Source organism: Diabrotica virgifera, chromosome 1, assembly GCF_917563875.1.
Source record: "Diabrotica virgifera virgifera chromosome 1, PGI_DIABVI_V3a".
Taxonomy (NCBI): Eukaryota; Metazoa; Arthropoda; class Insecta; order Coleoptera; family Chrysomelidae; genus Diabrotica; species Diabrotica virgifera.
In genome coordinates this window covers 316051180-316064824 of record NC_065443.1, presented here as the reverse complement: position 1 = coordinate 316064824, position 13645 = coordinate 316051180, and the positions used below count along the sequence as shown (strand labels likewise).

Genomic DNA, 13645 nt, shown 5'->3' with positions numbered 1-13645 from the left:
ATATTTAATTTACAAATATTTTCATTAGGTTGAAGAACTTAGTCCTTTATTAACCACTTTGTTGAAGTTTAAAGTTTACTCAAATTTCTACAGATAAACTATATACCTTGAACTTCAAAATGGCGCTAGTTAGGTTGCTTAATTAGTATAAACAAAATAGCTGTGAATTAAATATAAAAGTGGCTAACTTTGAACGTAATTAACCTAGGCGAAAAGATTTTTTTTAATTCATATAAAAATACCAGCTTTTCAAATCCCAAAGCAGTTTTAGTCTAGAGTCAATATTAACAAAGTTATTCAAATTGTTTATAATCCAAAAATGACTCTACTTTGGTAAAATATTTTCGGAATGATAAAAATGACTTTTTAATGATTTTTTTAAATACGTTGAAATTATAATCATTTTTCTTTCACGTGGTTTCCACAGAATTGCTATATCATTATTATTTTCTGAACAATAACATTGCAGAAAAAAAGCTCTTTGGGGTAAACAAATTAAATAAAATTTAAACTAATCGACTAATCGTCTTAAAATTTGTTGTACATTATACGGACTGTTTGACTCAACTTTTCATGCAACATGAAAGTCTTAAGGTCATTTTTGCCAAAGCTATAGCAAATCTTATATTTTCAAAATTTTAGTTTTATTTTGAAATTTCCGAAGCAACAAATGATCGGACTAAAATTCAAAAACTGCCATTTTAAACCTTTGCTCACCTATTAAAAGAAGGATACTATAAATAAGATATTTAATTACCCTATTTTTATCTGTTTAAACGAAAAAACTGTTATTTTTGACACTTAAAATTCTCGTCCGAACTGTGACGGGAATTTTTGTATTTAAAATGTATTAGATATATAGTACCCAAAAAACCCATTTGCAACCTGGCTGCTCAAGCGTCCCGAACATGGTATATTTTTGCCTTATTTTCCTGGTGTAAAGCCTCGGGCGGTGTCCCGAGAGAAGGTTTTCCATTGTTTTTAATCTGGTAGGATATAAAATGGTAATTTTATTTATCATTTTATGTGCTATTAGAATAAAAACTTAAACTTTTTAAAATTAAAATTAATACTATTTATGTATATATATATATATATATATATATATATATATATATATATATATATATATATATATATATATATATATATATATATATATATATATATATACCATTTATACCACAGACGGGGTCGTGAATTTGCAAGTTTTGGAATTCCCTCTTATCTTTTTCGCTTCAGCATCCAGCTGACTTGCAATTTTTAGAAGCCATGGAAGTGTCACCAGGAAAATGGTCCAATAAGTTTTCAATTAAATATCTTTTAAAAATAATTTTAATTATTTTTAAATATTTTTATTAGGTTGAAAACTTTGACTTTTTAAAACTTTTTACTTTCCACAATAACTACAGTACCAATTGCAAAGAAAAACATATTCTTCTTCTCCTTCATCTTTTATAGAGACTGTTTCATTGAGAAATGGAGATAATTAAATAGTAAATAGAGGTCACTGAGGCTGTTCTAGATACCTATGCTACATTTATTGCCTCAGCGATTTTTATAACTGAGTTACAGGGTGTTTTATCGATTCTGCCCATTTCTTTCTGGACCCATCACTTTAAAACCACCTTCTATACTTTTTTGATATTTGGTACATATATGTTTCATTTAGAACCCAAAGCACCCAACTACTAACTACTAATTACAAGGAAAATCCAGGTTTGGACTAAAAAAACTATATATTCTTTGTGACCTTGAAACAACAACCTGTATATTGAAATTTTTAAAATTTGTTCGCGTATTTGAAAAGAGCATAAAAACACAAATCTAATGGTACGCTTTAATTTTTTGGCCAGACAATTTAATGACATAACTTTTGGAATACTTAATATTAAAATTTTTAAGATCTCTGAGATAAAAAAGCAGGTATTATCAACTTTTAATAATAAATTATTAAAGTTAATGAACAAATACTCATTTTAAAACTAAATAATACTTATTTACTACGTTGAAACGACTTTAGTAATTACAAGAAAGATACAGGTACGGATTAACAAAAATATACCTAAAGTAATTGTGACCTTGAAACAACACCCTGCATATCGAAATTTTTGTTTCCACATTTGAAAAGAGCACAAAACTTGAGTTTACAGGTTCGCTTTAATTCTTTGCGAAGTATATTTAATGACTTTAATTTTGAAATTAAATATATTCAATTTTTTAAGAACTAAACTTTTTAAGACCGTTACTAGAAATTCTACGAATTACGAGTTCCGGTCTTAGGCGTCCGTTTTGGGTAGGGCAACGGTTATTTTATCGCTTAACTTTTTGTCTTTAACTTTTAAGCATTTTTGACACTGGATTAATAAATTGTGAGGTATTCTAGTACTAAAAGATACTCTTGCTTATGTCGGTAGGATATTCCGTTTAAAAAAAAAAAAATTATAAATTTTTCGTTTTTTGAATTTAAAAAAAAATTGAAAAGAATTGAAAAAAATTGAAAAAAAAAGGGTATTTACAACAGTAACTTTTAGTACTGGGACACTTCATAATTTAATGATCTATTGTCAAAAATGCTTAATAATTAAAGAAGAAAAATTATGCGATATAATAACCGTTGACCTACCCAAAACGACACCATGACCGCTACTAGAAATTCACAATTGACGAAATTGATTCATCTCTTGAAGATAAATAAATGTACCAGTTTTTATTTTTCTAAATAGTTTTTTTAAATTATTTTCTTAATTTAAAAAAACGAAAAATTTTTATATCGATTTTTTTAGAAATCGGTGTATTCTACCGACTTAAAGCAAGAGTATTTTTTAGTACTAGATTACTTCACAATTTAATAATCCAGTGTCAAAAATGCTTAAATGTTAAAGACAAAAACGTAATGCTATAAAATAACCGTCACCCTAACCAAAACGGACGCTTATGACCAGTACCTACTAGAAATTCGCAATTGATGGAATCGATTTATCTCTGGACGATAAATACGCGTGCCAGTTTTATTTTTCTAAATTGAAGGTATTAAAAAGGCATTTAAAAAAACTAATTGTAAGACGCCATCTTGAAAAAGCTCTAACTCACTTAGGAAGCATTTTCGGACGAGGTGAATTGGGTTAAAATGTCTCAAAATTATCTGAGGAATCTCCGGTCTTCATTTGTCAGAAGAGTTTTTGGACACCCTGTATAGTAAAAAGATAAGTACAAAGTTCAGTAAAGCATAAAAACACTTTTCGCAGACACCTTGTATATAGCAGCTGCGCAAATATCGATCATCAAATCTGCTGGTTGATACCATTCACGACTCATCTAGTAGACCCTATAAATTTATAAAAGTTATTCCCCACAAGTAGCGATAAAATGAACCGACTCACTGTAGTAGAGATGCCAAGTCCTATTATTATCTCGACAAAAACGTTCTAAGCAGTCTACCAGTTACATATTAGATAATAAACCTTTTCAAAGTTACGAAACATTGCTTGGATGTTTTTGTTATCGACGAATTCTGAACAGGATCGGACGACTATGTCGGTTATAAATTTAACATTCTTCTCGATTTCGATACATTTTGTAGTGTCCACAGTTAGCGAAGGACGTTACGTAATTTGTTGAACGGCAATCATCATGGCTAAGGTACCCAATGTCAAGTTCAACAACGGAGAAGTTTTTCCCGCCTATGGTCTAGGCACATGGAAGGTCAGTTGAATTTATTCTACTATGTACTACATAAAAAATTTTTATTTAAAAGTATCTAAAAAAGGACCAACCTTGATTTGAGTGAGTGGTAGGGTAGGTAATATATAGACCGCTATCATGAGCCTATGTTTACAATTTTCGTTTTTTTTTGTTTATGAGTTAAAAGAGAAACATTTGAAACAAATTTAAGAGTAAGATAAATCATATAAAATCCTTTAAAATTGCATTTTTAAATGGTTTTAAAAAAATTGCAAATTAGTCAGAAATTTCGGTTTTTTAATAAATGTTAATCTTAATCTTTTTTAAAAATGAACTTCTAGACCTGGATCCCGCGTAAGAAAGAAAAGTTGATTAATAGCAAGCTGAAAATTTGTTAATAGCTTAATGGTGTCTAGTCGGACAAACTTTGATATATCAGAACACTGGAACAGGGGCAGTTTTAATTGTGGAGCATGATAAACGTGTTGCCCTGACAAGTTTATGATTGTGAAAAATAGCAAGTTGTTTTTAAGTTTATTCGATAGCCAACGATATGTAATATATGCGAAAATGTTTGTCCGACAAAAATGTTGGGCATTTTAACGAGTCCGACACGTAGAACATGTCACATCACAGGAATTATGTTGGTGCTGAATAGCAGTCTGATTTTTGCATGAGAGTTTAATGAAAGGTTAAAAAAGCAATTGGAAGTTCTGTCCGACAAAATTAATGAGAAGTTTTCGTAGTCGGACATTCTAAACATGTAAGATATAGACAAAAATGTTGGTGATAAATAGCAAGCTAATTTTGATTTGTTTATGTACAAATTATATTTTGTAACGCAAAAAGTTATATGTCGGACAAAAAGTTTGGGCAAATCGAAGGAAATAAATAAAAAACATTTTCTCTCTGGACGATAAATACGCGTGCCAGTTTTATTTTTCTAAATTGAAGGTATTAAAAAGGCATTTAAAAAAACTAATTGTAAGACGCCATCTTGAAAAAGCTCTAACTCACTTAGGAAGCATTTTCGGACGAGGTGAATTGGGTTAAAATGTCTCAAAATTATCTGAGGAATCTCCGGTCTTCATTTGTCAGAAGAGTTTTTGGACACCCTGTATAGTAAAAAGATAAGTACAAAGTTCAGTAAAGCATAAAAACACTTTTCGCAGACACCTTGTATATAGCAGCTGCGCAAATATCGATCATCAAATCTGCTGGTTGATACCATTCACGACTCATCTAGTAGACCCTATAAATTTATAAAAGTTATTCCCCACAAGTAGCGATAAAATGAACCGACTCACTGTAGTAGAGATGCCAAGTCCTATTATTATCTCGACAAAAACGTTCTAAGCAGTCTACCAGTTACATATTAGATAATAAACCTTTTCAAAGTTACGAAACATTGCTTGGATGTTTTTGTTATCGACGAATTCTGAACAGGATCGGACGACTATGTCGGTTATAAATTTAACATTCTTCTCGATTTCGATACATTTTGTAGTGTCCACAGTTAGCGAAGGACGTTACGTAATTTGTTGAACGGCAATCATCATGGCTAAGGTACCCAATGTCAAGTTCAACAACGGAGAAGTTTTTCCCGCCTATGGTCTAGGCACATGGAAGGTCAGTTGAATTTATTCTACTATGTACTACATAAAAAATTTTTATTTAAAAGTATCTAAAAAAGGACCAACCTTGATTTGAGTGAGTGGTAGGGTAGGTAATATATAGACCGCTATCATGAGCCTATGTTTACAATTTTCGTTTTTTTTTGTTTATGAGTTAAAAGAGAAACATTTGAAACAAATTTAAGAGTAAGATAAATCATATAAAATCCTTTAAAATTGCATTTTTAAATGGTTTTAAAAAAATTGCAAATTAGTCAGAAATTTCGGTTTTTTAATAAATGTTAATCTTAATCTTTTTTAAAAATGAACTTCTAGACCTGGATCCCGCGTAAGAAAGAAAAGTTGATTAATAGCAAGCTGAAAATTTGTTAATAGCTTAATGGTGTCTAGTCGGACAAACTTTGATATATCAGAACACTGGAACAGGGGCAGTTTTAATTGTGGAGCATGATAAACGTGTTGCCCTGACAAGTTTATGATTGTGAAAAATAGCAAGTTGTTTTTAAGTTTATTCGATAGCCAACGATATGTAATATATGCGAAAATGTTTGTCCGACAAAAATGTTGGGCATTTTAACGAGTCCGACACGTAGAACATGTCACATCACAGGAATTATGTTGGTGCTGAATAGCAGTCTGATTTTTGCATGAGAGTTTAATGAAAGGTTAAAAAAGCAATTGGAAGTTCTGTCCGACAAAATTAATGGGAAGTTTTCGTAGTCGGACATTCTAAACAGGTAAGATATAGACAAAAATGCTGGTGATAAATAGCTTTCCGACAAAGACGAAATTTAATTAAGTAAATTATTCCTTACCAAGAATGACTGTTGTCGGAAAAAAATAAGGGGTAGATTTTGTAGTCGGACAATTTAAAAAAATTATTTTTGAAATTTCAATAATGGGTGATTATTCTATGTCAAAAGTACCTGCAATCAATTACAATCGATATCTTTCGATTTATGTCAACATCATTTAGATACCTCACTGTAATACATTTATAGTAGATCAGGCAAATTTTATTATGGATTGAGTGGTCTAGCTATCTTTGTCTGCCACATGCGCGGGATCGCTTGGTTAAAAGAGATAGATAGACCACCTATCGACTTTTTGCACTGCATTCCCTGTCTACCCTTATGTCTATGAATACATTTCCATTTAAGAAAAACTGTCACTTTTGACAATAATTCATAATAAATTGCAATCGTAACTTCAAATTTAAACTAATCGATTTATTTTGGCAGCAAATTATTTCTTTCCATGTGACATATTAATTGCATTATTATTTCATTTGTAGAAAGTTGAGAAAAATTACGTTATACAATTTTAGTAATAATTTATTTAGGTACCCTTTTTCAATCAAGCAAAGCATTATAGCACGAAGAATGATATTCAATAGAACTGTCACAATTATCTGGCAACTGAACCTCATTGAATTGATGACCAAGTATTTTACTAACTTTGTAAAATGTTCGAAAATTACTCAAAAATGTTCCGTTGAATGGTTTCACTTTTGATTTGGCGACTTAAAATTTAAACTGTTGACACTCAAAAATAGACACAAAAACACTCCATAGTTAATATAAATTTTAATTTCCAACACACGTGGCAAACAGAAACTCAGAGACCATGTACTGTCAAATACTACTTTGTATAGCACAAAGTGTCACACTGACAAATGCAGCCTTCTAATACATACTTCTAAGCATAATGTGTCATATTTACGTCTATTCTTATAAGCACCGAAGTTTTAGACTCTTCACATTTTTCAATGTCGTTTACACTTTACAGGGTTAAGATTTGAGTATGGAAAAAAATGTATACAACGTTTTTTGTAGGAAATTTTCCGTACTTTCTGATGCGCCTAATTAGAAAACCCTAAGAGATTGCTTTCACATGTTCTTTGATATTTTTTATTGTCATTTTGAGAATATATAGAACAAACTCCACCCAAAAAAATAATTGTTTTGCAATATATACATGCATTGATAATTACCTCACTGTTTTTGGAGTGTGCATGTATATATATGTACATGCAAATATGTGAATATAAATAATAATATACAATTAAAATACCTTTATCAATATGTGACTAAGTCATTCTGAAAAAATGTTTTTTATTTATTTCCTTCGATTTGCCCAAACTTTTTGTCCGACATATAACTTTTTGCGTTACAAAATATAATTTGTACATAAACAAATCAAAATTAGCTTGCTATTTATCACCAACATTTTTGTCTATATCTTACATGTTTAGAATGTCCGACTAGGAAAATTTCCCATTCATTTTGTCCGACAGAACTTCCAATTGCTTTTTTAACCTTTCATTAAACTCTCATGCAAAAATCAGACTGCTATTCATTACCAACATAGTTCCTGTGATGTGACATGTTCTACGTGTCGGACTCGTTAAAATGCCCAACCTTTTTGTCGGACAAACATTTTTTCATATATTATATAACGTTGGCTATTGAATAAACTTAAAAACAACTTGCTATTTTTCACCATCATAAACTTGTCAGGACGACACGTTTATCATGTTCCACCGTTAAAACTTCCCCTGTTTCAGTGTTCCCGTGCATCAATGTTTGTCCGACTAGACACCGTTAAGCTATTAACAAATTTTCAGCTTGCTATTAATCAACTTTTTTTTCTTACGCGGGATCCAGGTCTATTCGAACCTTCGTATTGCATGGAATGTTGGCTGCTTAAAATATGCAAAATTTTCAAGCTATCGGTCTAATAGTTTAAAATTTATTTTATTTATTTATCCCAAATTAATTTCTTTTGCAACAAATAATGAATAAAAAGTCAAAATTGAGTACAGTAATTTTACGGAGAGCTTCTGAAAGAAGAAGGTTTATTCTATTAATATTACTAAAAAAAATAGAGCGAATCAATTTTAAATATTTCTTCAATTTTTTTAAAATAATTTTGAAAAAATTAGAAGAGCTTCCCAATTATTGGGAAGCTTGCCTTTTTTCACAAATTAAAAAAAGTTGTTCTAGCACAATTGAATACGAACTTGGTCCCCATTATTTTAATTCACAGCTGCTGTTTAGAACAATTAAGAGCGTAGGCGCAAATATTTTAACGGCTATCCCTACATTTTCTTTCTTTACACGAAAAATTACGTGTATATAGTAAAATTTTCACTGGTATGGAGATGTAAACATTAGTTGACAATGACATTGTTATCATTAACTTAGAGATGGCCTTTGAATGTTCTTGGATGACCATTACTTGTTTAATCCCATACATCATTAATTCATCTAACAATAAAACACTGAAAACGTTTGTTTTCTATACTTCCACAAAATTTATTATATCTAAGTGACTACAGCTGTTTCGGCGGAGTGCCTTTCTCAAGTAATATAGTTTACAATGTGTTTGCCTTTTTAATCTTCAACTGAAGAGGTTGAGGAGTGGGGAGCTGTTTGTCTCGAGTTGGTCATTCAGAATTATATCTGTATTTTTCAGTTTATTAATTTCCATAGATTCTAAAAAAGATAGCTTAAGGCCTTTATTTTGAATATGTAGAATTTGAAACTCTTCATTGAAAGAATGATTATGATCTAGAAGGTGAAGTGCGTATGTAGAAGTGTCTGTTTTTCTATTGTTGAATGCCCTTTTGTGTTCTGCTATCCGTTTGTCAAAAGTTCTGCCAGTTTGACCGATGTACGTTTTCGGACAGTCACCACAAGTTAGTTTGTACACACCACTCTGTAGTTGCTTTCTCTTTCGGCTTTTATTGTTCTTAATATATTTGCTTAAGTTGTTGTTAGTTCTGAAAGCTGGTGTTATTCCTTTCTTTTTTATGTATCTGGCTATTGTTGTTGTTATCTTGCCAGTATATGTGAGAGAGCAGAAGGTACTGGGTTCTTTCTGTGGTGGTGGATACACTAATTTCAGGGCTTTCTTATGGAGTTTTTGGTTTAAAATTTTGTTAACTGTTTGTTCGTTATAGCCGTTGTTTACTGCTATTTGTTTAATGATGTTTAGTTCTATTTCGAAGTTATTTTTTGTCATGGGAATTTCTGTCAGTCTATGTATCATGCTATGGTAGGCTGCTAATTTGTGTTGTGTAGGATGGGATGATGAATTGTGTATAGTTGTGTCAGTATGGGTAGGTTTATGATATATGGAGAACTCATGTTTGTTGTGTAGTCTGGAAATCGTTACATCTAGAAAGTTTATAGAGTTATTCTGTTCTGTTTCTACTGTAAACTCAATATTATTATGAAGTGAATTAATATATGATAGAAATTGGTCAAGTTGTCTGTTAGTTCCTGTAAAGCATACTAGTATATCATCCACGTATCTCCACCAATATAAGAACTGTTTAAATACGGGATGTTTAGAAATTGTTGTTTCAAGTTGGTTCATAAATATATCTGATAGCAATGGGCTTAGAGGATTACCCATAATAAGTCCTGCACTGTTGTTTGTGTATATTTGATTATTGAATTCAAAATAGTCTTGATTTATGCAAATTTCAAGAAGGTGTAAAATTTCAGATGCAATGATCGGATTTGTACTATTATGGTCTAAAAGATTCTTAACTAAAACAAAAGTTTCTGTAGGAGGAACACTAGGAAAAAGATTTTTTACGTCAAATGAAATTAGTCTGGAGTTTTTGGGCAATTGAAAATGTTGTATTTTATTAACTAGTTCTAGTGTATTTTTTACGGTGAATTTAGGTGAAAATTTAGTGTATTCTGTAATAATATCTGACAGTTTTTTTGAAATTTTATATGACGGAGCTGTATAAAAAGAAACTACAGGTCTTATTGGGTGGTCAGGTTTGTGTAGTTTAATAAAAGAGTATAATTTAGGAGGTTGTGGGTTCATAATATTAAGGTATTTCTGTTCTGTTGGATTTAGTATTGATTTTGAATTTTCAATGGCTAGTTTAATTTGTTTTCGGTATTTTTCTGTGGGGTCTTTGTTTAGTTTTATACTGTTTTGGTTAGTTAAAAATTCTATTGTTTTGTTATTATAGTCTCGTTTGTCGATAGCAATAGTAGTGTTACCTTTGTCTGCTTTTGTAAATATTATGTCATGTTTTATTGATTTATTTTTAATTGAAACGGCTATTTGATTTTCTTTGAAACAGGAATTATTAGTTTCACTACATACATCAGTAATAGATTTTGCAATTATGCTTTTTTCTATGTTTTTGGCAGTTTTGTTTAACGCTACTTCACATTCTACACCTAAATACTCTAAATTTTTTTGATTATTATGTTGAGGCAAGTTGTGTTTGAATCCTTTCTCTAAAAGTTCTATTTCACTATTATTGAATTTAGTATCTGATAAGTTTATAAATCTATTGAAAAAACTATGATTTGAAAAATTTGTTGTATGAGTATTGAGTTTTTTACTATTGCAAATTAGATTATTTAGTTTTTTACATTGTGTATTAACTATTGTGTAGGCACTCCGCCGAAACAGCTGTAGTCACTTAGATATAATAAATTTTGTGGAAGTATAGAAAACAAACGTTTTCAGTGTTTTATTGTTAGATAAAATGAACTTCCATCAAGTAACGGTAGAATCCATCAATTATCATTAATTCAGTTACTTATGTAAGTAATATGATTATTTTTTCACCAACTATGTATTCAGTGGTAACAATAATTTATATACTTACTATACAATAAAAACTAATATTCGAGAAAGAGGAAACGTGATTTTTTTAATAATACATTTTTACTATGCCACGCTTAGATATATTTTAAACATCTTTAGCAACAAAATACTTGAATCACAAAATATATCATGGCGTATTCTCTGCTTGGATCTTCCATAAATAATAAACAATAAATAACTTTTTATTAATTTCACGTCTTAAGAGCATACAGTAGCGCATCATCAATATAATTTCAGGAGATAGTATCATACCTTTTTTCGTAAGGTCTGTGAAATTTTGGCAACAGTGCTTCGGAATTGTTTGACATAATTTGAATGTGACATTAACTCATAGGCGCGCTAAATGAAAGCAATAGAAAACAATTGTGTTCTTAGTATATAAATATTTAAAAAAATAAACCAAACTGGGTGAAAATTTTATGTTAACATAGGTATTTGCACGAAATAATAATAATAAATAATAATTTCGTTGTGAAGCGAAACTAGTTCATAGAGAGTCAAAAGCACTTTAACTTTATATCCTCACATTAGAATTCGAAATATTTTTACGTAAAATATACTTATACATTAAAACTAACAATTAGCAATAATCTATTTTTTCAAATGGGCCAATTACACAAAAATATAATACATTAATTATAAATAAACACTACTTTCCTATGAAACAACAATAACGAATTCTTAAAATAATATACTACTGCACTGAATAGATATCGATGAAAATCTGACGCAGGGTTGTCAAAATGACAGTGACAATTTCTCTATGTTGCCTAATTTATTATTAGTTATAATGTGTTCGATTTCTTGTTAGAAATAAAAAATTTTAGTAGGTCCAAAATGACACAAAATCTAGGCATGGGATAAAAAAGTTTATTTGAAGAAAGTGTATTTTTTTGTTCTTCTTAATGGCGGTACAGGCTCGTCTTTTTAATGTTGTATTTAATGACAGAGTAATTTCCACATTCTAATATGTTTCTCAAATTGGGCTGTGTACCGTCATTCTTTATTATATTACGAATATGTGTGCCAAATATCTCGACAAAATATTCAAAATTACAGCCGCAATCTTGGACCGCGTTTGTTGCTACCTGCTGATCGCTATTGTAGCTACTTAAATCAATTATTTATCAAATACACCATCAATATTATTCAATAAATAACTCAAAATGTTACTGAATCCCTGTCAAATATTTAGTATAGTCGGTTCGCTAAACTCAGACACAACCTAAAGATTTTAGGAGGTAATTTTTTTGGTTTTTGCCAATTTTGCCAAAATTGGCAAAATTGCTAACTATTTAGTAATTATTAACCATTTAGTAATTATTTTTTGCCAATTTCACCAAAATCGGAAAAATTACTTACTAAAATCACTAGCCAGTTCTGTCTGAGTTTAGTGAACCGACTAGAGCCTTGTTTGTCACTGTCATGCACCAAATTGTGTTCGACTGAGTGCGTTGTATGACAAAGATATCGAATGTTAGATTTGGAAGATATCCCTACGGACATGTTGCTCATTTTTTTCGAATCCTGAAAAAACTAATTTTTGAAAACTTTAAACGCACTATGAAAGACTATATTATTTCCGAGGGCCGAAAGTTTTTTAGAATAAATAGAAAGTTTTTTTTGAATGAGATATTTGAAATTAAAAATCACACTCAATTTTCTCTTTTTTCTTGCCCCTGTAACTTATTAAAATAAACATTATAGAAATTTTCAGGGACTTTCGGCCCTCGGTAAAAACTTAATCTTCATTCTGCGTTTAAATTTGTCAAAAACTCTTATTAGTGTTCTCATGATTCAATAAAAATGAACACAGTTAAATAGCATTGGAGCCGAAAGTTATTGCGCTATCCCCTTAAGAAATTTAATTAGCGTCACTTCAAAGAACATACTTTAAAGTTATAATATTCCAAATTTGAAATAGATTGAATTTCAACGGAATCGTCCTCAAAGATTCCTAATGTGGTTCCCAAAATCCTTACTTTGACATGCATTTTATGCATTTTATGCACTCCAAAATGCAACTATGCATTTCCACCCATTTTTCTGTAGTAGGCTTTTTCCCTGACATCATCCTGAACACAATGCAAAAAACTGTAAGTCTTTAAGTGCTGTATTTCAAATCGATTTATTCCGGTGATTATAGGGCAAAAATGCCCTGGTCTAGATTAGATAATAAGTATTCACTTCAATAAATGCAGCTATTTATTGCCGAATGTCAGTGCATTAGCGTATTATATACCTATAATGGCTAAATAAACAAAGTGATTCATAATACCTACTATATTTTATCAATTGGGGTCTATTATTTTTATAGAAGCTAATAAAAAATTCCGCTTCAACTCAGTAATTTGTTAATTAATTCTGTAAACAATTGGCTGAAACGCGTCCTTAAAAAATTCCATTGACAGTGATAGATTTATTGTTTAATAAAACATAATTGAGTCAACTATGAACACTAATAATGTCTACTAATATATAGGTATAATTATACAGGGTGAAGGGTGAGTAGGTACGTAAAATCTCACTTCCAGGGGTGGAGTGGGGTGTTTAGTGTCATTCGATAGATTTTTGAAAAAAATTGAACACGTATTTTTCAGTTTCTCGATCCAATCTTCATTTCGCGAATTATTCGATCGTCCCAGGCGACGAGTTTCACCCTGTACCTCGTAAACCAT

At 30.4% G+C, this 13645-nt stretch overlaps 2 protein-coding genes across 3 annotated transcripts in view; one reads left to right on the top strand and one right to left on the bottom strand.

The window, feature by feature from the left end:
* The window catches only part of LOC126879253 (cuticle protein 6-like), a 189263-nt gene that overhangs the window by 118017 nt on the left and 57601 nt on the right, over positions 1 to 13645 (bottom strand). The window lies entirely within an intron of this gene.
* LOC126879258 (aldo-keto reductase family 1 member B1-like) overlaps positions 3492 to 13645 on the top strand; it is a 33062-nt gene continuing 22908 nt past the window's right edge. The window contains exon 1 of one of the 2 annotated variants that reach the window (XM_050642332.1): positions 3492 to 3705. In XM_050642332.1, the coding sequence (XP_050498289.1) occupies positions 3634 to 3705 (72 nt within the window). In that variant the 5' untranslated portion in view covers positions 3492 to 3633. Of the gene's footprint in view, positions 3706 to 5099; positions 5314 to 13645 lie in introns of those variants that run through there. The other variant, XM_050642331.1, reaches the window with a different exon arrangement.